Here is a 25,111-nt window from a genome sequence, read left to right on the forward strand (position 1 = left end):
ACTCCCAAGATGTTTTTATTCACAATTATAATGGCATCCATTAGCAAATCTAGGCTTGCTCGCTCCTTTGTTTTAATATGCTCAAGTACAAATATGGGCTAGAAGTATATACTTAAACATTGCTTCAGGAGAGAGTTTACACTGGCAAGTCTCCAAATGATGCCATCTTTGGTAACAGCCCAGACTTGGTAGGATTCCATAAAAGTCTCACTTGTGCTACTGTGATAGTAATTGTCTTAGATCTTCCTCGCTCTTTGTTTATTAGAGTCCACAGTCACAGAGCTGGAGAAGAAGTTCTCTCCCAGGTACACTAAAAATCAATTACTGGTCTATATATTGAAATTTGCTAGGATATCTTCTAAAGTGCCTTTATCTGTTTTTTTGTGTGTGTGTTTTATAGCATAATTTGACTCCGAATTTGTTTACCATCATGTTGCAAATTAAGCAGGAGAAAAGCAGCGTTTTAAATAAGCGATTGGTTTGTGCCGCATGGCATGTTGTTAGGGGCTAGTGGCTAAAGCAATCAAACTGAACGAAACATCTTAATATTCTGTAGGTAAGAGCCGAGGAGGCCGGTAAAAACGCATGGATGGAAGAGGGCAGGTGCTAGGTGGTGGGTGAAGGAGTGGCTGGGGGTCTGGATAGGAAGAATGTGGCAGCGAGGCCAGAGGAAGGGAAAACGGATCGCGCTGATAGGAAGTGACAGCAGCGGGCACAGAAAGGGTGCGGGGAAGGGGTTGAAAGAGGGTGATGGATGGGAGGTGACAGCGGGAAAGGACCGGCGAGGACGGGGCTGGAGGGACTGGAGGAGCCACGGCCAGCTTGGAGGCGCAGTGCAAAGCCACCTGCTATTCAGGGGTTCAATCCTGCAAGGCGAGTGGTCCCTGACCTCTTCCCGGGAGGCCGCCCCACCGCGCGCGCAGAGGATCGCTCGCCGGATCCTTTTGCGCTCTTGTCCGGCTGCAGAGCCTCGCCATTGCGCGACTCCAGCAGCAAACTGGAGAAGCCGGTAGGAGGAGAGCGGCGCGCGGAGAGGGAGAGGGCGATCCTGCGGGGAGGAGGGCCGGGAGCCTTGCGCGTCGCAGGGCAGGCGAAGGGGCGGGCCCGGGTGTCGGGCGGCGGGGAGGGATCGGCACGCAGCACCTCCTCCCCTGGGGAGGGAAGAGCAACGCCGCCGCCGTCGCCGCAGCGCCCGGGCGCAAAGCGGGAGCCTAGAGGTGGGCGCGTCGCCCGGGCGCTGGAGACGGCGGGATCGGGGCCATGTTTCAGCGCGGGTCGCGGCGGCGCCGATCCACCCGAGCCGTGAGTCTTTCTCCCTGCGGAGGCGGCGGGGAAGGCGAGGCGGGGAGCCAGCCTGCCGGGACGCCGACGAGGCCCGCGCCGGTGCAGCGCTGGCTGGCCAGGAAGGGGCGGGCGGGCCAAAGGCACCCCGAGATCGGGGGAAGGGGGTTTCGGAGGGCGGAAAGGGGGGTCTCTAAGGGGCGTTGCTCCCCCCATTTCCTCTCCCCAAGGGCTAATTGTCTCCGAGGGAATCGGGACCTCTGTGCCGGATCGGACCCGAGGCCTGTCTCGCCCGGCACCCTGTTCCTTACAGGAGGCGACCCCCGAGCCGGACGGGAGCGCAGCCGGCCTCTCCAGCGCCTGCTGTTCCCCGGCGGGCTGCTTTTGATCTCCGTCGTGGCCAGGGGCCAGGAGTCGATTTATTCTCCATGCATTTGTCTGATCCATTTAAAAAAGCCACCTAGGTGGTCACTACCACGTGTTGTGGTAGCGCATTCCGGGGGGGGGGGGAGCAGAATTTCCTCTCGTCTGTCGCGAATCTCCCTCCCTTCATTTTATAACAGAGGGAGAAAAGCTTGTTTCTATACACTGACTCGATGCTAGGTGTAATTTTATATACCTATGTTATATTCCCCCCCCCTTACTCACCTTTTTTCCAACCCCCAAACACTGCGCTCCAGTCCTCTGATCATTTGGATTGCACTTTTCTGCATCCTTTCTAGCCCCACAATATCCTTTTGAGTTTTTGCAACCTGAATTATACACCGTATTCCCAGTGTAGTTCTACCATAGGCTTGTATAAGGGCATTTCAGTATTGACAGTTTTATTTTCAATTTCTTTCCTTGCGATTCCCTAAGGTGGAATTCATCCTTTTCACAGCTGCCACATGTCAAGACAGCATTTTCACTGACCTGTCCTTCACAACCTTACAGCCTCTTTTGTGGTCTGGCATCACTAGTTCAGATCCCCGATAAGGTTTAAGTGCAATTAGGATTTTGTGAGAAACTTTGTGAAAACCGTATAAAAACACAAGTACACAGCTTCTACAAAGATTTGTTGGCACCTCTGAAGAACTCTAGGAGGACAAAGAGACAGGATTTGCCTTTGCAGAAGCCATGCTGATTCTTCAGAAAGGCTTGTTCTTCTATATGCTTGATAATCTTATCTTTCCACAAGATAATTTCCACAAATTTACCCAGAACAGATGTTAGGCTAATCTGCTTGTAATTTCCTAGATTCCCCCAATTATTATTATTTAAATAGTTTATATTTGCCACCTTCCAGTCCTCAGGTACAGAGGTCAATTCTAGGGAGAAGTTGCATGTTTTTGTTAAAGACCAGCAATTTTATATTTGAGTTCTTCAAGAACTTTTAGGTGGATACCACCTGGGCTCAGCATTGTGCTAATTTTTAATTTGTTAATAAAGTTCACCTCTGTCACCACAGCCTTGCTAAAAAAGCCACTTCAGGCATAGGCATATTTTGCACTGACATATTGTGAGAGTTTTAAAAGGACTGTTGTACAGTACCATAAATAAGGCTTTCTATGGAGCTACTTGGGGACACAGGTGGTGCTGTGGTGTAAAACACTGAGCCTAGGGCTTGCCGATCGGAAGGTCGGCAGTTCAAATCCCTGCAACGGGGTGAGCTCCTGTCGCTCTGTCCCTGCTCCTGCCCACCTAGCAGTTCAAAAGCACGTCAAAGTGCAAGTAGATAAATAGGTACCGCTCCAGCGGGAAGGTAAACGGCGTTTCCGTGTGCTGCTCTGGTTCGCCATAAGCGGCTTAGTCATGCTGGCCACATGACCCGGAAGCTGTACGTCCCTCAGCCAATAAAGCGAGATGAGCGCCACAACCCCAGAGTCGGCCACGACTGGACCTAATGGTCAGGAGTCCCTTTACCTTTACCTATGTGGTGCAAGGGCCTCCCTTTCCTGTGCTCAGAAGATGCTATGGGGTACTGAGTTGCAGGAGATGGCTGTGAAAGCAATATAGGTTAGATCATGGGTAGACAAACTAACACCTGGGGGCCAGATCCGGCCCAATTGCTTTCTAAATCCAGCCCACAGATGGTCCAGGAATCGGCATGTTTTTACATGATTAGAATGTGTGTTTTTATTTAAAATGCATCTCTGGGTTATTTGTGGGGCATAGGAATTCGTTCATCCCTCCCCCCAAAAATATAATCTGGCCCCCCACAAGGTCTGAGGGTCAGTGGACTGGCCCCCTGCTGAAAACGTTTGCTCACCCCTGGGGTAGATGTTAAGGTCTAAGGGTTTAGTGGGACACCGAGGTATGGGGAGTATGTGTTGTAAGAGTTATTAAAGGGTTGCTACAGATGTCGGGACTCTGGGCAATATAGGGTTCAGTGGGCCCCTGTGTTGTGCCATTGCACTGGCATCCCAAGGCATTTCAGAGGAGTTATATGGCACCAGGATCGCTTCCCCTCTCCGTTCTAAGGACCAGAGAAGATGCTGAGAAAGGTTGAGGCCTAGAAACATTGTAAGATGTTCTCTAGAGCAGTATGGAGCCTTGTGGAATAATGTGCTGCCCAGCTCATGGAAGGACTGCTGTCGCAGAAAACGCTGTCGGTTCCTGTGTTCCTTGGTTTGGTGGTGTGTGTGACCTTGCACATCCTATAGAAACTAAGCTGTGGTTGATGACTTGAGGGAATTCTGATCAGAATTGTTGTAGCTGCTGCCCAAGGTGATTATAATGGCTTACTCTGGGGTGCCAGGGCCTTCTAAGGCCCTAATGAGGTGCTCTGGGGTACTGTGTTGCAGAGTCCTCAAAAAGTGTTCGTGAGGTACTTGGACAGTGCTTGCTAGATACTGAGATACTGGGATTCTTGCAAAGAATGTTATAGAGAGGCTTTGGTTTCATCAAGGAAGACTGTTCCTAAACAAAAGCATATTTTAAGGACCAGACTAGCTATTCCTGATCTCCGGAGTAACCCTCCAGATGTTGCTGGACTACAGTGCACATCAGCCCTGGCCATCATGGTTGTAGGTCAACAACTTCTGTAGGGTACCATGTTGCCTACCGCTGCCTTTACTGTTAAGAGGTCTTGGGTGTGCATTTTTATGGCTTTAAAAGAAATTTCTGGAGTGGGCCATGCAAGAGTAAAGTTAGCTTACTTGAGGACTGCAGCAAATTTACTTAAGTGTAAATGGTTTGGTTCCTGTATACCTCTAAAGCTCCATGCCTATGTTCCGTCATGGCCAATAACCAAGAGCGTCCGCTTGCACATACCACCCCTGTCCTAAATTTGAGCAGCAATGGCATGTGGATAGATTATTGCATGGGGCCACTTCCTTCTTGAAGACCTCACCAGAGACAATGCTAACCTTTGTTTTTGTGGGCAGGTGGGGAAGCAGTTGGTGGCTGGGAATATGAAAGTGTTTATTTTAATACATTTAAATATGCTGCACATTCCTATGAAATACTGCCTTTAGTTGTTTATCTACCATATAACCATAGTCTTGATATATCAGTGCTCTGAAATCTGAGACGTTATAGGCAAGGTACATAGGGGCTTTCCTTCTACTGGATCAGGCCATTAGCCCATCTAGGCCCGTATTGTCTGCAGTGATTGATGGCGGCTCTCCAAGGCCTGAACAGAAAAATTTAATTGTGTGTATGTACTGGTAGCTGTGGAGCATCACATTGCCAAGAGATCCAAAATGCTTTGGGGTCTGTTCCAGGGCTCACGAGGGATTCTGTGGGTCTCTGAGCTACTGGAGCTTCTACAAAAATTATAGGATTTCGTCTCTTCAATTCCTATTTTGCAGAGGATATACATCTGTCCCTAATTCTTGCCACTATGGCTGACACTGAGTTTTCCCAATGTATGGATTGTGTTGTTCTTATAGCATTTTGTATCCCCTTGGTCAAGTGCCGTGACACTCTTGACACTAAATGAGTTAACAGGCAAAGTAACGTTTAAAATTGTCTCTGTGTGCAACTCATTACAGACATCCGACCCTGCCCTGTTGTTGGGGTCTGGAGCACAGGAAGAAGCAATTTAATCTCTTCCTGCTCCAGCTGCAAACTCCCTATCCCCACCCCAATGACTGCAAAGCTTGTGGGGAGAGTGAAATTCCCACTGGTGCCATTAACTTCTCTTCAGCTGGAGTCTGGAGATGAGGACTAAGGAGTTAAACCAAAGGCTTAATGGAAGAGGTGGGGTTTGCCAGAAGAGGTAGAAAGGTGGCGAGTTGTGTTGTGAGAGGGAGGGCGTTCTCCAACCAAGGCCTAAGGGGCAAAGAGAGAATGGGCGGAGGTGTTTAAGAGAGCAGGTAACTTTTCGGCAGCTAACCCCAAAGTTGTGGAGTTGAAGGAGTGAAGATTGCAGCTGGCAGAGATCTCTCCGGACGCAAAGGCAGGGAAATAAGGTGGGGAATGAGAAATCAAGCCTGTGAAGGCTGGGTTTGGGGTGATGGGAACCCTGTGCTACTCCTGAAGAAGACAACCGAGGCAGTTATATAGCAAAGGTTCCTATGCTGGAGCTGCCCAGAAGGAGATGATGCACCAGCAGTAAGAAATAGGAAGGTTGTGTTGGACAAGAGAAGGCTCCCCTGTAGCCATGGCAACAGATGTGGAGATGCTGTCATCTCAGGGCCTTCTTCAGGTGGACTTATTGTAGACCCTTAGCAGGAGAGCTAGGGCAGTATTCAGCAATTAATATGTCTAACTTAATTTCAGTGGGTCTACACTAATTAAGACTTAGTTGAACGCTCACCTGTAGCCCTTAATTTGTTGTGCTCATGTCCCAGTGTTGGGGTGTCCATGGGAGTGGAGGTTTCTGTTGTTTTCCTGCCTTGCCTCTCCCTTGGGGTGGATGGGGACCAGGTTGTTAACTCTCTGACTGGCCTCCCGGCTGACCTGGTTTCCTTGTTCAAGAGCAATCCAGGTTAGGTCCACACCTCTTGTTTGGTTCTGAGGGCTTGGGGCTGACAGGTGCAGTTCGGCAGCTGCAATGGGCACCTTTTGTGGATGCATAAAACTCAACCCCGCTCCTCTTCTCTGTTTTCCCTCTGCTTTTCTTGGCACGTAGATGTGGGTTTTGGAGCAAGATATTGGCAGCGGGCGGAGATCCAAATCTCACGGTGAAATTGGGCCCAGAGACTCACAAAATTGTGTGTGTAGGTGTCGAATGGGGCTGGTGGGCGGGTTGAGATTGAGCAAGCGAAAAGGATAGAGAGATTGTGTAGGAGCAGGAGTTCAATGGGGTTCTCTGTCTTTACAATTCGTAATTCGGTGCAATGCTGCAGCTGGGAGCGCCACAGACCCAAATCCTGCCGTAACGGATCAGGAGAAGTCTTTCCCTTTTAGTTAACGTTGGGATTATTTAAGGCATTTTGGGGTCATGCTGGGCCATGGGGTGGGTAGAGGGCTGGTGGTGGCGGCGCGGGTAAAGGGGTTCTTGAACAGGGAGCAACTGTTGTGTGGGAGAAAGCATAGGGGTCGTATACGATGTATCCCAAATCTGGGATTTGGGGGGTGGGGTGGGGGGAGATTGCTTATTACGTCAGCCCTGGCAGATTTGATTTCCCAAAGCTGCATCTGATGAAATAGATCTCCGCCTTCCTTGAAATCCCTTCTAAGCTGCAGGAGGATGGGTAGCGGCAGCAGTTGGCAGATGTGAGGGGGAAAGAATCATCTTGCTTGTGGATACTGTGCAATCTCTCCAGCACCACGGGATAAGTTTTGGTTACAGTTTTGCTTGTTCCTGGTGGTGGGTGTCATCTTTTCGTTCCAAAAACCTTACCTCTGTGGGCATGGGTGAGGGGGCCTTTTCCTGAGCAGATATATCTATATCATCTATATCTATATCTATATATGAATCAAAGGGTCACATTCGTTTCTCTATGAAAAGACAATTCCTTTCCGATGGCAAGCTCATTTTTAAAGTTGCTGCAACGGCAGAGCCTTTGAGCATATGCAGAGTGTTCCCCAAAACTGAAGGGCACACTCTTCTGTTGAGAACAGGTTCATAACAACACATGCGTTTAACACACAAACGATCATTTGCTTTATATCTTTATGCTGTGGCAACAGAGTTGAAGACTGAAATTCTGGTAGATGGGTAAAAATTCTGGCCAAGTAGAGATCATGGTTCCCTAGTTTGCTTTTCCTTATTTTTAAAAGTTTCATGCTGCCTTTCCACAGCTTGAGATGGGTCACATATATATATATATATATATTTTAAATGAGAACAATATATAGAGTTGACAGCAGGTAGTTAAAAGTGAAACTTCAGACTTGGGGGGGGGGGTCCAGGGGTGCCAGGAATGCTTCACTGAGGCGCCAGAGCTAGCCTTTGCTACTGCCTCCATCTTGATTCTGTTGTGCTCCGTTCACCCTTTTTTTCCAAAGGGATTTTTTTCTTGCCCAGTTTCCAGGCGCTGCTTCAGCGATTCTTGCCTTGGGGGAAGTGGGAGCGGCTCCTGGCACCTTCTCTCTCTCCCCCCCCCCCTTCCCTGGTGTGTCATCTTAGCTGTTCATTGGCTCAAGGAAACCCACACCAAAGAGGCAAGACGGATGAAAAGTGGCAGGAAGGGAGAGTTAGGAAAGTTCTTGTTCCGCATCTAGGCCTTTCCACTTTTACCCTGTTTCGCCCCCCAATTATTATTTTTTGAGGCACTTTGCTGCCCACTTTCTCAGCCACCTGCGGTGGCAGGAAGCCAACATCTGGCCTGTTTATGTCTTGCTGAACTGAGCTGAGGCAGGTCCTGGCCTGTGGGTGGCTTCCGGCACCCAAATGAAGTTACGCTTCTCCCACAGTGCCTTGCTGCTCTCAGACGGGAATTAGCTTCCTTACAAATCCTTCTTTAGGCCAAAGTGCAGACAGGATTTCACCTACGAGTCTCCAGCTGCTGCGGTTAACAGTCAGGAGTAATAATAATAATAATAATAATAATAATAATAATAATAATAATAATAATAATAATAATTTATTTATACCCCGCCCATCTAGCTGTGTTTCCCCAGCCACTCTGGGCGGCTTCCAACAAAATATTAAAATACAATAGTCTGTTAAACATTCAAAGCCTCCCTAAACAGGGCTGCCTTCAGATGTCTTCTAAATGTCAGGCAGTTGTTTTTCTCTTCGACATCTGGTGGGAGGGCGTTCCACAGGGCAGGTGCCACTACCGAGAAGGCCCTCTGCCTGGTTCCCTGCAATTTGGCTTCTCACAGCAAGGGAACCGCCAGAAGGCCCTTGGCGCTGGACCTCAGTGTCCGGGCAGAATGATGGGGGATGCTCCTTCAGGTGTACTGGACTGAGACTGTTTAGGGCTTTAAAGGTCAACACCAACACTTTGAACTGTGCTTGGAAATCTACTGGGAGCCAATGTAGGTCTTTCAAGACCTGTGTTATGTGGTCTCGGCGACCACTCCCAGTCACCAGTCTAGCTGTTGCATTCTGGACTAGTTGTAGTTTCTGGGTCACCTTCAATGGTAGCCCCACATAGAGCTCATTGCAGTAGTCCAAGTGAGAGATAACTAGAGCATGCACCACTCTAGCAAGATAGTCTGCGGGCAGATAGGGTGTCAGCCTGTGTACCAGATGGAGCTGGTAAACAGCTGCCCTGGATACAAAATTGACCTGCGCCTCTATGGACAGCTGTGAGTCCAAAATGACTCCCAGGCTGCACACCTGGTCCTTCAGGAGCACAGTTACCCCATTCCGGACCAGGGAGTCCTCCACACCTGTCCGCCTCCTGTCCCCCAAAAACAGTACTTCTGTCTTGTCAGGATTCAACCTCAATCTTTTAGCCTCCATCCATCCATCCATCCTCCAGCTGCCTCCAGGCACTCACACAGGACTTTCACTGCCTTCACTGGTTCTGATTTGAAAGAGAGGTAGAGCTGGGTATCATCCGCATACTGATGAACATCCAGGCCAAACCCCCTGATGATCTCTCCCAGAGGCTTCATGTAGATGTTGAAAAGCATGGAGGAGAGGACAGAATCCTGAGGCACCCCACAAGTGAGAGCCCAGGGGTCTGAAACTCATCCCCCACTGCCACTTTCTGAACAGTGCCAGTGTGAGGGAATATATTGCCATTAACAAACATGCGCGGGCATCCTGATTTTGGAAGCACCTGCCCATGTCGGTACAGGCCCCTGCCACTGGGGCCGCAATCAGGGGGCCTTGCAGAAATGTCTCTAAGTTTAAAATGCTGCTGCCTGAAGGTGTGAGGAGCAGGCTTCAGGCGATCTGCTTTGCAACGGCAGACCCTTGTTCCAAGAGACAGCGTAGCAGCCACAGAGTTGGGTTCTGCCATGAAGCTCACTGGGTTACCTTGGGCCGGTCAGTGTCTTTTAGCCCGACCTAGCTCACAGGGTGGTTGTGAGAATAAAATGAGGAGGCGCAGGGCCATGTGCACCAACTTTTGCTCCATGGAGAAATGATGCTGATATAAACGCAGTAATTAACAAATAAATGCTAAATATCTTCTCCTAGCTGCCTTGTACCCGGCATTGCCTGGGAATTCTAAGAAACCCCCCTCCCCCCCAAAATCAGTGCAGTTTTGAAATCTGTGTTTTAAACCAGAGTTTCTTGATCTCAGGAACCATCATGTAAAATTTAGTTAACGCTTTCTTAGCCACTGTCCGTCCAAATGCATAGCAAGTTACCAAAATATATAGTCGAAGATGGGAACAGTCACAAAGGCGTGGACAGCTGGTGTCAAAAGGGAAGCTGTGTGTGGTTGCCGATTCCTGGTTATTCAGGATTCCTGACCGATGGGAGCAGATGGACAGGGCTGGTGTCAATACTGGTGGAAATGGGGGTTGCATATTGATGGCAATCAACGGGTGCAAACCATAGCGATGAGGGTGTTCTGGCGAGATTGGCATAGCTGGTGACACACCTGGTGAATGGGTAGCGGTCCTGCTGATGGTAGATGCTGAACCAAAAACAAACCCCTGTGTTGCAATAAGAACCAATCCCAACAATACAAACACAACACGTAGGCTAATAGTCAAGTCAAGTCAAGTAACCTTTATTGGCATCACATAAGAACATTCAGAATACATTTAAAATAGCTAGGCCAGTGCGATCTCGTCGCCACCCCAACAGCGCAGTCACCCGCCAAAGGGCAGAAGAGGCGAGCAATCCACCTCATCTCTGAGGGTTTCCAGCAAGGGCAGGATCCTGTAGCTTACTTCGGCAACAAAAAATCAAATAGAGGAACTTAGCTACTGTCTTGGTGTGCTCCTGGTCTCTCCCCTGTAATAAGAAGTGCATAACCTCTGTCTCTGGTTTCCATGTTGCAATACATAGATGGTCAAATCCTTGGCAGAGATCATCATACATTTTACAGTTAAGGGCCTTGTGAGCTAGAGTTTCCACCAGGTGGGCATCGCATGGGCAGATCCTATCTCCTTCTGCCAAAGTCACAAACCTGCCCCAAAGGAGGTTAGAAGGATTAGAATTGAACCTGGCCAGTGAAAAGGCCCTTCTTTCTTGTACGTAATTAAGATTAAATTCCTGCACCCAAGAGAGTCAAAAATAAAGGGGGCAACATGTTTTTTCCGCAGCTGAGATTAGTTCTTGGTGATCTATGTCCCACAGCCTAGTTTTTCGCATGGTCTTGGCAACTGGGAAAACCACAGCACCCAGGAGATCCTCTGAAAGCCTGAGTTGTAGGCTAATAGTTAGTAGAGAATATATAATAGAATAATGATATCATTCAAATTATAGGAATAATCCAATACTACTGAAGTAGCTCAGTTTTGTTATCATTCATCAGCTGTATGATGAAGACTATTACAAAACAGTAGTATCATTCTGGAGACACTGTCCTTTTGAGGCTTTTGAGACGTCTTCTGTTGAAACTTTTGAAAGACTGTTGTGAGACTGTCCTTAGACATCTGTTTTGAACACAGGGTTTGACCGTCCTCACTACCACTCTGTTATATTGTACATAAGAACTTTGATTGGCTTATTCCTATAATTTGAATGATATCATTATTCTATATTCTCTACTAACTAGTGTTGTGTTTGCAGTGGCATAGCGTGGGTTGTCAGCACCCGGGGCAAGGCAAGTAATTTGCGCCCCCTAACCCGTGGATTTGCGCCCCCTAACCCGTGGATTTGCGCCCCCTAACCCTAACCCTCAGATGTTGCGCCTGGTGCGGCCGGCCCCCCCTGCACCCCCCACGCTACACCACTGTGTGTTTGTATTGTTGAGATGGGTAGATGCTGGCTTCCGGGTGGGAGTGTGCACTGTCATAATAATGCTAATAATTTTATTATTTATGCCCCTCCTATCTGGTTGGGTTCCCCCAGCCACTCTGGGCAGCTTACAGCATCTATAAAAACATAGTCAAATATTGAGCATTAAAAACTTCCCGATACAGGGCTGTCTAGGGTATTATCTGGTGATACTGGTGGATGTTGGTGCTACTGATGTTTCTGCTGCTGACTTCTTGTCCCTCTGTCCCACAACAGCTGCCTGAGGTGGAGGACCCCGACCGGGGCCAACCGTGTCAGAGGTGTGGAGAGCAGTGCCCAGGCTTCCTAGTGCATGGATGGAGGTAGGAGAATGTGCTGCCCCTCCCTCCCTCCATCAAATCTCCCTCCATCCTCTGTGAGATCTCCCCCTCCCCAACTGTCTCCCTGTGTATTGGACCTCTAGGGATTATTTGTGCTGTTTTGCCCTCCTGGGCCATGGCTTGTATCTAACTGGGTCCCTTCTATCACTCGACACCTCCCATGCTGCTTCGAAGGCTCCCCAACCCCCTGGAGCACATATGGGGAGGTGGGCTGCAGAAGGAAAGGGGGGAATAAGCAAAAAATGGCCTCTCCCTCAGCTGTCCATGGAAGCCTCCGCTGGATTCGAGAGGGCAGAGAAACACAGTTGGATCCAAACCCCTGTGGATCCACAGCCTTTCGGGCTGCCATCTCCTTCCTAGGGAGTAAGTCCCATTGAAGACGGCAGGATGGATTTCTGAGCAAGAAGAGAAACTGCAGCATGTGCATCTCTTTCCTCCTTTTCTACGTTGCTGATTTGATTCGCTCTGTCTTGCACGCCTTTCGTTCCTCCCGTCTTGTACTTAGCGCCCTGCCTGCTGCCCCTCAAGCCTTTCTGAACAGAAATCTAGATAAGCAAGTTAAAACCTTCCCCCCTTTCCTCCTGTCACTATGGATTCTCCTTATTCCACATCCTTATTCGTAGCTCTAATTTGTCCCTTGCCTCTCTGTTCGCATTCATGTCTTCCTCTTGCAGACACATCACTCCAGACTCATTTTTCTCTCTTTTTCACATCCAGCCTCCCCCCCCCCCCAAATTGAATTGCAGCAGGAAAGCAGTGGAGTGGAAGAGCCTTTCCTTTCTGTCTCTTTCCATCACTCACTTCATTTCCGCCCACCCCCTGCCCCCGCCCTGGCGTAGCCCCCATCCTGCATCTTTCATTGTCCTCGTTCATTTCCAGGCACTTGTCACGCAGTTGCCTCGCTGTGGTCTTGCTGCCTGCAGAGACTGTTAGACACGGCAGGCAGGACTCTCTCCCCTTCCTCTCTCTTTAATGAGCTGATGGCCCCGTTTTGCAGGAACAGCACAGCCTGCCGTTGGGGCCCTTTCGCCCCACTCCTGCGTTCCCGTTTTGTGGGGCTGGAGAAATTCTCATGATGAACTTGTGCTTAACAGTGCGATTAGGGGTGGGCGATTCATGGGAAGTAAGTGTGGTCTGTGTCATTTGCATTGCAGGGACCGTGGTAAAACACAAACGTGGGAACTTGCACTGGAAGCCGCCCTTGGGGGATTTGCATGAAGGAGTGGGGCAGGTTAAACCACAGAGCCTAGGACTTGCCGATCAGAAGGTCGACAGTTCGAATCCCCGCGACGGGGTGAGCTCCCATTGCTCGGTCCCAGCTCCTGCCAACATAGCAGTTCGAAAGCACGTCAAAGTAAAATAGGTACCACTCTGGCAGGAAAGTAAACGGCGTTTCCGTGTGCTGCTCTGGTTCGCCAGAAGTGGCTTAGTCATGCTGGCCACATGACCAAGAAGCTGTATGCCGGCTCCCTCGGCCAGTAAAGCGAGATGAGCGCCGCAACCCCAGAGTCGGCCACAACTGGACTTAACAGTCAGGGGTCCCTTTACCTTTACCTTTAAGGATGAATTAGCACAGTGGTCCCCCCCCCACCCTGCTTTCTTCACACCATCAAGTTTGAACCTATCTTGTTATTCGGCTACTCAAACATCCTGTTTTTCCCTTATAACTGGTGGTCACAGCGACATTTGAGGTCTCTGCCTCCGTGTAGACTTGGTGCACCTTTTATATTTGTCAGGGTTGTGTCTCTTAGGGCTCAACAGGCGGGTGAGTTATGGCAAAGCATTGAGGATCTTGAGGCAGCAGTAGAGCTTTGCTGGGCAGCTTGGTTGTCTCAGGGTCTAGTTGGTGTTCGGGGACTGTATCCCTGGAGACATTACGTTTCCCTTCCTCTGCAGGAAGATCTGCCAACACTGCAAGTGCCCAAGGGAGGAGCATGCGGTGCGCATGGTGCCTGTCGACCTGGAGAGGATGATGTGCCGCCTCATCTCTGACTTCCAGCGCCACTCGATCTCAGACGACGACTCTGGCTGCGCCTCTGAGGAATACGCCTGGGTGCCCCCAGGACTCAAGCCTGAGCAGGTAACCTTAGAGCATCATCTGCACCAGGGTCTCTTTGGGATCCAGGATTATTGGAACTTCTGTACAGTGGACGCTCGGGTTGCGAACGTGATCCGTGCGGGATGCACGTTCACAACCCGCAGCGTCCGCAACTCGCAGCGGTGTGTCTGCGCACATGCGGGTTGCGATTCGGCGCTTCTGCGCATGTGCGACCGCCAAAACCCAGAAGTAACCCGTTCTGGTACTTCCGGGTTTCGGCGGCCCGTAACCTGAAAAAATGCAACCTGAAGCATCTGTAACCCAAGGTATGACTGTATCTTTAAAATTATTTGCAAACAAATAATAGGCTTATTATTGAATCACCGTACTTTTCTGTGTATAAGACGACGGTTTTTTCTTTTAAAATCATGCTAAAAAGTGGGGGTCATCTTATACAATGGTAGTGCATAGGGTAGACGTTTGATTGGTTGCTGCTGCAGCTGTCAGTGGCTACTGTGCGTGTTATTGGTTGCTGCATCAAAGGTGTTGTTGATTGGCTGATGCTCCGGCAGTTGGGCGGGTGATTGGCAGCTTCTTATGAGGAACTTATGAGGAACGGCTAAGGGAGCTGGGCATGTTTAGCCTGGAGAAGAGGAGGTTAAGGGCTGATATGATATGTTCAAATATATAAAATATATATATAAATATATATATAAAATATATATATAAAAAATATATATATAAAATATATAAAAGGATGTCACATAGAGGAGGGAGAAAGGTTGTTTTCTGCTGCTCCAGAGAAGCGGACACGGAGCAATGGATCCAAACTACAAGAAAGAAGATTCCACCTAAACATTAGGAAGAACTTCCTGACAGTAAGAGCTGTTCGACAGTGGAATTTGCTGCCAAGGAGTGTGGTGGAGTCTCCTACTTTGGAGGTCTTTAAGCAGAGGCTTGACAACCATATGTCAGGAGTGCTCTGATGGTGTTTCCTGCTTGGCAGGGGGTTGGACTTGATGGCCCTTGTGGTCTCTTCCAACTCTATGATTCTATAATTCTATGATTCTTCCGGTGATGGGACAGACGGAAGGTGGATTTTGCAACACGTGCGGGTGATCCCCCCTAAAAAAAGCTCAACATCCCTGGGCAATCCTCCGCAAAAAAAGCTGAACAACTCTGTGCCATATCCCCCATTTTCTTAAATTTGAGTCCCCCAAAATAGGGGGCGTGTTATACACGGGGGCGTCTTATAGATGGAAAATTATGGTAATTTTTTTGTCATGTTTATATTTTAGGGTTTTGTGTCCTCAAATGCAAAACTGTCTACTTTGGTCTCAGTTTTGTCCCAGTGTGACTGTCATGGCTCCCCCAACACACACACACAAAATCCACAGGTGGGGGGCCATAGTTTGGTGAGTGTCCTGAGCAACGTCAGATGCCCTTGCCTTCCCATCCAACTTGGAACTACAGTTCCCAGAGTTCCCAGGAAGAGGAGGGAATGACTTCCAAAGCTAGTTTAAGTCTGTAGCGTAAATTGGAGGCCTTCAAAGCTGCAGTTTCATGTCACGTAGCTTTTCTCTTTGTTTTTTTTTTTTTATAAGATTTTTATTGGTTTTACGAAATTTTAAAGGACAAACAAACACTTAGAAAAACAAACATACACGTATAATTTCATAACATATTTTCATAAACCTCTTTTCTGGGACTTCCCCATACCTCCCCTTTCTGCATCCCAATGTCCATAATTTTATAGCAACTCCCAATTGTTACTTTCCAACCTCAGCCATCTTAGTCATCTCTATATTCTAACCTTATGTCACTGTATCCCTTTGTTCCTAAAAACCCAAGCACTCTAACATTCATTGAGTTTATAATAGTCCTTGAGATAACTTTTAAATTTTCTCCATTCTTCTTCCACTGTCTCTTTTCCTTGGTCACGGATTCTGCCTGTCATCTCGGCCAATGTCATATAGTCCATCACTTTCATCTGCCATTCTTCCAGAGTGGGTAGATCTTGTGTCTTCCAATGCTTTGCGATGAGTATTCTTGCTGCTGTTGTAGCGTACATGAAAAAAGCTCTATCCTTCTTTGACACCAATTGGCCGACAATGCCCAAGAGAAAGGCCTCTGGTTTTTTAGAAAAAGTACATTTAAGTACCTTTTTCATTTCATTATAGATCATTTCCCAGAAAGCCTTAATCTTCGGGCATGTCCACCAAAGGTGGTAGAAGGTACCTTCAGTCTCTTTGCATTTCCAACATTTATTATCGGGCAAATGATAAATTTTTGCCAGCTTGACTGGGGTCATGTACCACCTGTATACCATTTTCATAATGTTTTCCTTTAAGGCATTACATGCCGTAAATTTGATACCGGTGTTCCATAACCATTCCCAGTCATCTGACATGATGTTATGACCAACATCCTGTGCCCACTTAATCATAGCTGATTTGACTGTCTCCTCCTGTGTATTCCATTTCAGCAGCAAGTTATACATTCTAGATAAATTCTTAGTACTAGGTTCTAACAATTCAGTTTCTAATTTTGATTTTTCCATCTGGAAACCAATTTTCCTGTCCTGTTTGAAAAATTCCACTATTTGATGGTATTGAAACCAATTTTGTACCTTATGCTTCAGTTTCTCATAACTTTGCAATTTCAACTTATCTCCATCATGTTCCAAAATTTCCCAATACTTCGGCCATCCGACCTCCATATTGAGTTTCTTCACTGCCTTGGCCTCCACTGGTGAGACCCATCTAGGGGTTTTATTTTCCAACAGATCTTTATATCTTATCCAAACGTTAAACAATGCTTTTCTAACAATGTGGTTCTTGAAGGTACTATTAACTTTATCATACCATAGATATGCATGCCAACCAAAAGCATTGTTAAAACCTTCCAGATCTAGGATGTCTGTATTTTCGAGAAGCATCCATTCTTTCAGCCAGCAAAATGCTGCTGCCTCATAATACAATTTCAAGTCCGGCAGGGCAAAACCCCCTCTTTCTTTAGCATCTGTCAATATTTTAAATTTAATTCTGGGCTTTTTGCCCTGCCAGACAAATTTTGAAATATCTTTCTGCCACCTCTTAAAACATTCCATCTTGTCCAGGATCTGCAAGGTCTGGAACAAAAATAACATTCTAGGCAATACATTCATTTTGATCACAGCAATTCGGCCTAACATTGATAATTTCAAATTTGACCATATTTCTAGATCTTTTTTGATTTCCAACCAACATTTTTCATAATTATCTTTATACAAATTCACATTCTTAGATGTCAGATAAACCCCTAGGTATTTCACCTTCTTGACCAGTGTCAACCCTGTCTCCTCTTGAAACTTCTCCTTTTCTGTCTCTGTTAAATTTTTTCCTAAGACTTTGGTTTTTTGTTTATTCAGCTTAAATCCAGCTACCTGGCCAAACTGTTGTATTATTTCTAAAACCTTTTTCGTACTAGTGTTTGGCTCTTGCAAAGTCAATACTAGGTCATCTGCAAACGCTCTTAGCTTGTAATGTTTAGCTCCGACCTGTACTCCCTTAACCTGCTGGTCTTCCCTTATCATATTCAGCAACACCTCCAGAACTGAGATAAAAAGTAATGGGGAAATTGGACACCCCTGTCGTGTTCCTTTTTCTATCTTAAGTTCCTCCGTCACTACATTATTTACAATCAATTTAGCTTTTTGTTCAGAGTATATTGCAGCCATACCATTCTCAAAACCTTGACCTACCCCCATCCCATGGAGATTCTTTATCATAAAGCTCCAAGAAATATTGTCAAAGGCTTTCTCCGCGTCCACAAAGATCAATACTGCTTTAGTGTTTATGTTCACCTCTAACTTTTCCAAAATATCTATCACATTCCTTACATTGTCTGCTAGGTGTCTTTTAGGGAGAAAGCCTGCTTGATCCCTATGAATCTTCTCCATCAACACTCTTTTAAATCTTTTTGCCAAAATGTCTGCAAAGATTTTGTAATCCACATTAAGTAGTGATATTGGGCGGTAGTTCTTCAGTTGAGTCTTTTCAGTCTCTGTCTTTGGTATGAGTGAAATATATGCTTCTTTCCACGATTCAGGTGTCTTTTTTCCCTCAAGGATCTCATTACAGACTTCTTTTAGTGGTTGAATCAGCCATTCCTTCAGCGATTTGTAGTATCTTGAAGTCAATCCATCTGGTCCTGGAGATTTGCCCAGTTGCATATTCTGAATGGCGGCCTCTATCTCTTGTTCTGTTATTCTCTGGTTCAAGTCCATCTTGTTTTGATGAGAGATTTTTTGTAGTCCAAATTTATCAAGGAATTTATCTATGTCTTCTTCATTTTGCGGGCCTTGAGTATAAAGCTTTTTAAAATAACTCAGGAAGCAATTTCTAATTTCATTAGGTTTAGAGATATTCTTTCCATCCACTTCTAAACTTGTGACTGTATTTAGTTTCTGCCTTTTCTTCAGTTGCCAAGCCAGAAGTTTACCGCATTTATTTGCTGATTCAAATGTCTTTTGCTTCATCTGCTTTATCTTCCATTCAATCTCCAGGTTCATCAGTTCCATGTATTGTGATTGATATAACTTGATCTCTCTTAAAATCTCCTGGGACTTTGGTTTTGCTCTTAATTTTTTCTCTCCTTCTTTTATCTTTTCCAGAATCTTTTCTTTTTTCTCATTTTGTTTTTTCCTCTTTATTGAGTTTTGTTGAATCAAGAAGCCTCGCATCACCGCTTTGCTTGCGTCCCAGATCACTCTTTTCTCAACGTCAGCCCTCAAATTTATTTCAAAGTAGTCTTTTAAGGTTTTTTGGGCCTTCATAACAATTTCCTTGTCTCGAAAGAGGGCGTCATTCATTCTCCATCTAAATTGACCAGTTGTTGTTAGTTTCATTTCCATCTTCACGGCGTTATGGTCGGAGCAAGTTTTTGGGCAGATTTCTACCTTCTTAATCTTTGGGGCCATACCACTAGTAATCCAAATTTGATCAATTCTGGTCCAGGTCGACATTGCTTGGGAGAAAAAGGTTCCCTCTCTCTCCAGAGGGTTCCTTGTTCTCCATATATCTATCAAGTCCATGTTTTCAGTCATTTCAAAGAAAGTCTTAGGAAGTCTCCCTTCCTTACTGATTGTTAGTCTTTGTGCCTTATCCATATTAGTGGAGACCACGCCATTCATGTCTCCCATAATTATCATATTGTAATCCAAATAGTCCGTCAGGGTTTCATGAAGTCTCTTAAAGAAGTCAGATTTGCCTTCATTTGGTGCATAAATTCCAACAACTAAAAGTTTTTCTCCTTGTACTTGTATCTCCACTGCCAAGTATCTCCCAGTCACGTAGCTTTTCTCTTTGAAGGAGGTCAAGGAGATAAGTGAGGAAGTAATTGGTAAATTTCAGAAGGAGAAAAATATATGCTCTGTGCTGTTGGAGCCCTGCTAAGTCAAGAGGAGGCAGTTCTGATGAACCCCTCTGGGCCTTTCTGACCCAGAAGCCTTGCTACACCCTTGGCCACGTCATGATAATCTAAGATTATAATAATACCCTTTAAACTACAAGCTGTTCTCTTTGTGTTATTAAGGCTGGTTGTTAGAAGGGGGAGGGAAAAGCAGAGGCTGATGACTATAGTAAATAACCACACCGAGACACAAACGCTGGCCTTTGGGATCCAGGATTCCCATTCTCCTGAAGGAGTTAAATTAGATCCACCGCCAGACAGGAGCCAATTCGACCTGGTAGGGAGTGCAGGCAGTGCAGGCAGCTGCCCTGGAGGGTAGAATTCCACAGGCTCCAGGTTAACCAGGAAAATCTTCTAGGGAGAGCCCACTCCTCTGCCCACCCACTCAAGACATTTCAGGGTCATTTGGTCTGGAGAGGGAGGGGGAATCGCCCCACCCCTTTCCCCTCATTTCATATAACTGAACGGAGGGAGAACCCCCTTCCGTTATTAACAGGTGAAAAGGAAAGTGCAGTCAGGGAAGCACTTGGGAAGGACATTCGTTATATATTTATCGCCAACCTTCGGCAGCATAAATCCTTACCCTCAAGTTCACCCTCACAATAACCCTGTTAGGTAGGCTAGGCTGAGAGATGATGACTGGCCCAAAGTCACCCAGAGAACTTTCCCCCCCAAAAGCTATTTTTTATTAAAGCTCGAAAAACAAAGAAAAAGCAATATACAGAAATAACATCAAATATCAAGCATTTTTAAACAGAAAAACTAAAAGAAAGAAAAAGAACAGACTTCCCATTCTCCGTCTATCAGCTTAAAAAACTTATTAAAACTCTTACAGTCATACCTCAGGATAAATGTGCTTCAATTTAAGTATTTTCGGGTTGCGCTCCGCGGTGACCTGGAAGTAACGGAGCGCGCTACTTCCGAGTTTCGCCGCGTGTGCATGCGCAGATGATCAAAATGACGTCATGTGCATGCGCGGAAGCAGTGAAACACGACCCACAGATGTGCAGACGCGGGTTGCGTTCGCTTCAGGATGTGAACGGGGCTCCAGAACGGATCCCATTCGCATCCCGAGGTACCACTGTACTCTGTAATAACATCCAACTTGTCTAATCTCCTTAAAGTCAACCAGTGCATTTTTTTGACCGCGTGGGGAATGGAACCGAGGAGGTTCTGCTCAGCGTAGACCCACTGAAATGAACAGACATTAGTAAGTTAGGGCCATTAATAACTAGCAAATACTAATCATTATGAACATGTTCACACGTTATGGTAAATCAGTGAATGGTTTACTGTAATGCACCTACCTGGACTGTTTATCTCTTCTTTGCTCGCATCCAGAGAAAACAATTAAGCCCAACCAAGGATTGGGGTCTGTTTCATATCAACAAACAACAATCAATAAACTGGAGCAAATCTTCAGTACAGATCATAGTGCGTTGGGACAAAGCAAACCACAATTTCTAGTTCAGATGTAATGCTAAGCCAGGGATCTTGGTTTGTTTCCTTCCATCACAAGCAGTAAGGAGAAAGGCAGGTGCAATTCACGTAGACAATAAGCCGTGGATTATACCTGGCTTACTGTGACGTGCGACTATGATGGCCTGTGTGTGGGATCAAAATCCCTCGACCTGTCAGTGCAAGGATTCCCACTAGTGCAATGAGACTTTCCCCACTTCTTCTCCCACCACACACACCCTGGACCCTCCTCAAATCTGCTCTAGGGGGCTGGAGGGGAACCCCCAGAAGAGATTTAGGGGGCTCACAGTGGGAGTGAAGTCCTGTTGCACTGGAAGGATGGCTACATTGGATACAAGCCTCTATCTTGCAAAGGGTAAGAATTTTTCACTGAGAGCTCATTGTTGAAAAGCAGTATATAAATGTTCCAAATAAACGTATGAAGGTTTGTTTTTTCCTTTTGTCGCAAGTGTTTTCCTTCTCTGACTAACCCATAATAGTGAATGGCAGCAATTTTTGTGTATTGAGAAGGGGGACTAATAGAGAATGCATTCAGGGACACATTTCTAGTGAGGAGAAAAACTACTTCTGTAAGATGCAAATTCAGTCCCTCCACTCATCCCCAGAGCAAAGATGACATTGGGTTGGATCCAGACTAGCAGTGCAACCCCATAGGAGTATTCAGAAGTGTGCCCCATTGAATTCAATGGGATCTACTCTCAGGTGAATGAGCACAGAATTGCAGATTCATTTAGTTGTACTTAGGTCCCATTGAAATCAGTGGATCAAGTGATATTCTAAATTTCAGAAGCAATTTACTGGGTCAACTGATGTTCTAAAATTTTCAGGCTAGGATAATCGGTGCACTTTTTATTTTAAAGGAAGTCATTTGGTCTGATCTTTACCTTAATAAAGTTGAGGATTGTTCAGAACAAAATGGTAGGAAGTTTTTAAAGAGGCGGTGTCAATTTAATTACAAACCAGTTGCTGCCTTTTTTGTAGGGTGTGTGTTGTGAAATCTGGTCACTTCAGCAAGGCCAGGCTGTAATCTGATTAGCACAGCTCTTGTTTTAAGCTGATTACTGAGAAACATTTCTTTAAGACTTTCCATTGCTTTCATTGTATAAGGTGTTTACCCTCCTTATCTTGTTGATTATCAGGAGAACCCATGGGGCATGTTGACCAAGAGAGAGTGCTTTTTCTGAGGCCATGCGCTGAGCTTATGAGCTCAGAGTGGTCTCTCTCCCGTGCACCTGAGTAGCTCTCCCTGTGCACTGTTTGGAGAGTTGCTAGGAGTCCCGTTCTCCTTATAGAGCTACAATTCTCAGAGTTCCCTGTGAAGAAGGACTGATAGTTAAACCTCTCCTGGAACTGTGCCTCTGTGAGGGCAGTAGGGCATCTTCTAACAACTCTCAGTACCCTTAGCAAACTACACTTCCCAGGATCCTTTGGGGGGAAGCCATGGCTGTTTAAAGGGGCATCATTTTGCTTTAAACAAGTGGTATGAATGTAGCCCAGGCATGGCCAAACTTGGCCCTCCATCTGTTTTGGGACTACAGTTCCCGTCATCCCTGACTACTGGTCCTATTAGCTAGGGATGATGGAAGTTGTAGTTCCAAAACAGCTGGAGGGCCAAGTTTGGCCATGCCTGATGTAGCCTGAAGGAGATCACCGCATCAATCCAAATTCGCTTCCACATTTTGAACATTCCTGTAAAGAACTTGCCTTCCTTGCACTCCTGGAAAACTTGGAGACGGAGCAGAAGGCCTCTGCTTGGGCTGCTGGGCAGCAGAACTCAAGCCCTTGTGAGCCTCACTTCTGGTCTCCCCTATTTGACCCACTAATGGCTCTCTTTACCTCCAGGTCTATCAGTTCTTCAGCTGCCTCCCAGAGGACAAAGTCCCCTACGTCAACAGCCCTGGGGAAAGGTACCGCATTCGCCAGCTGCTCCACCAGCTTCCCCCCCATGACAGCGAGGTGAGAAGAAGGCATTTTATTATTCCACACTGAGAAGGAACAGGATGATTTAAGAGGGAATGGGTGTGCTTGCGAGCTCAGAGGGGTCGTATTGGCAGTACCTCGGGTTAAGAACTTAATTCGTTCTGGAGGTTTGTTCTTAACCTGAAACTGTTCCTAACCTGAAGCACCACTTTAGCTAATGGGGCCTCCTGCTGCCACTGTGCCACCGCCACACAATTTCTGTTCTCATCCTGAAGCAAAGTTCTTAACCCGATGTACTATTTCTGGGTTAGCGGAGTCTGTAACCTGAAGCATATGTAACCTGAGGTACCACTGTACAGATTTTGCAGCAGAATTCAAAAGGATTCTGTAAACTGGGGTCAAACGACGACTCTCATCAGTCCCATCCAGTTCTGGCTGGGGATGATGGGCATTGTAGTCAAACAACATCTGTAGGCCAACAGGTTGATTACGGGTAACCCTGTGGACGGTGACCAGATGTACGTTTTGCAAGCTCCGTCATTGAAGGCTGCAACTGAGGCCCTGCTGTTAGTCCACTACTTTTAGAAATACAGCTGGCAGGCGCTAGGGACAGGGCCTTTTTGGTGTTTTTGCCTCACATTTATGGAATTCCCTCCCTGGAGAGATCCAAAAGGCTCCCTTTCTTTCTGTTTGTGAGGTGGGTTTTGGAAAGTTTTCTTCAGACACGTATTTGTTGCAGATTTTCTCTCTGTGTCTGCTGTTTCCTTATTGCTGGTTTAGTGTGTTTATTAATCGCTTTGAGTGCATTGATAATGATATATTTTTTAATAATCATTTTATTATTTGTACTCTGCCCACCTGACTGGGTTGCCTCAGCCACTCTGGGCGGCTTCCAGCATATACAAAAACATAATAGAATGTTAAAAACTTCCCCATAGAGTAGAAAAGCAGGGTAGACTTTTTTGTTTTAAATTAACATTCATTTTCTTCGACTAGGAGCTGGCAACTCTCATTCATTCCTTTGTTCGTTTGTTCATTCATTCAAAGGCGGCAGTGCCCTCCTATGTGGGGCTGCCCTACATGACTGCCTGGAGGTCTCCGTGCAAAGTCCTGGCTGGGGCAAATTGCTGGGAGCACATCAGTTAGGGCTCAATGTCTGCATCAGCTTCACATGACTTTCAGGACTCAATTCTGTATGCGACTTTTGATTTATAAAGCCCTTATGGCCTTCAGGCCTGCCTACCTCAGAAACTGCTTTCTCTGCTTTTCATCTTTGCCTTTTCAGATCTACTGAGAGCACCTTTGTGACTGTCACAATCCAGGCACTGTGTTTGAACAGCAAGGGCGTGTACAGAGGCGCCCTTGGTGACTGCCCCACGGCTGTAGAAAATCCCCCTAGGGGCTGTTTCAAGTCCAAACCTTAAGACTTAGAATCATAGAATCATAGAGTTGGAAGAGACCACAAGGGCCATCGAGTCCAACCCCCTGCCAAGCAGGAAACACCCTCAGAGCACTCCTGACATATGGTTGTCAAGCCTCTGCTTAAAGACCTCCAAAGTAGGAGACTCCACCACACTCCTTGGCAGCAAATTCCACTGTCAAACAGCTCTTACTGTCAGGAAGTTCTTCCTCATGTTTAGGTGGAATCTTCTTTCTTGTAGTTTGGATCCATTGCTCCGTGTCCGCTTCTCTGGAGCAGCAGAAAACAACCTTTCTCCCTCCTCTATGTGACATCCTATCATATCACCCCTTAACCTCCTCTTCTCCAGGCTAAACATGCCCAGCTCCCTTAGCCGTTCCTCATAAGGCATCGTTTCCAGGCCTTTGACCATTTTGGTTGCCCTCCTCTGGACACGTTCCAGTTTCCACTTTATAGAGCAACTTTGCAAAATGCTTCCATTAGCAGCCCAGGGTTCCTAATCACAAGGAAGAGGCTTCCACATGTACCGTCCTTTATTATTAATGTTGTATGTGGGACTGCTGGATAGGTGGGGGCTGCAGGCTGGGCTAGTCTAGGGGTTTGGCACACTTCTCCCTCACATGTTAGGGAATACATGTGGGGGTGCTTGTCTCCCCACACCTATTGCTTTTGAACTTCTTATCCTACAGGTGCCACATTAATACCCGTTCCGTGTTTGTGAGAATTTGATCTTTTTAGTGTGGCAGCGCCTGCTAAAAACATCCTTATTTAGGCAAGCCTACGCAGGGTGGCACTGAGCCTCTTGGGCTTGCCAATCAGAAGGTCGGCGGTTCGAATCCCCACGACGGGGTGAGCTCTCGTTGCTCGGTCCCTGCTCCTGCCAACCTAGCAGTTCGAAAGCACGTCAAAGTGCAAGTAGATAAATAGGTGCCGCTCCGGCGGGAAGGAAAATGGCG

At 46.7% G+C, this 25,111-nt stretch overlaps 1 protein-coding gene across 2 annotated transcripts in view; it reads left to right on the plus strand.

The window, feature by feature from the left end:
- The first annotated feature begins 1,155 nt into the window (after positions 1–1,155).
- The window catches only part of PRICKLE3 (prickle planar cell polarity protein 3), a 39,826-nt gene continuing 15,870 nt past the window's right edge, over positions 1,156–25,111 (plus strand). Inside the window, exons 1-4 of one of the 2 annotated variants that reach the window (XM_081175715.1) lie at positions 1,156–1,302; positions 11,744–11,829; positions 13,744–13,927; positions 22,658–22,771. In XM_081175715.1, coding sequence (XP_081031841.1) covers positions 1,261–1,302; positions 11,744–11,829; positions 13,744–13,927; positions 22,658–22,771 — 426 coding nt within the window. In that variant the 5' untranslated portion in view covers positions 1,156–1,260. Of the gene's footprint in view, positions 1,303–3,559; positions 5,676–11,743; positions 11,830–13,743; positions 13,928–22,657; positions 22,772–25,111 lie in introns of those variants that run through there. The other variant, XM_081175716.1, reaches the window with a different exon arrangement.

This window comes from Podarcis bocagei, assembly GCF_964188305.1.
Source record: "Podarcis bocagei genome assembly, chromosome: 17".
NCBI classification, from domain to species: domain Eukaryota; kingdom Metazoa; phylum Chordata; class Lepidosauria; order Squamata; family Lacertidae; genus Podarcis; species Podarcis bocagei.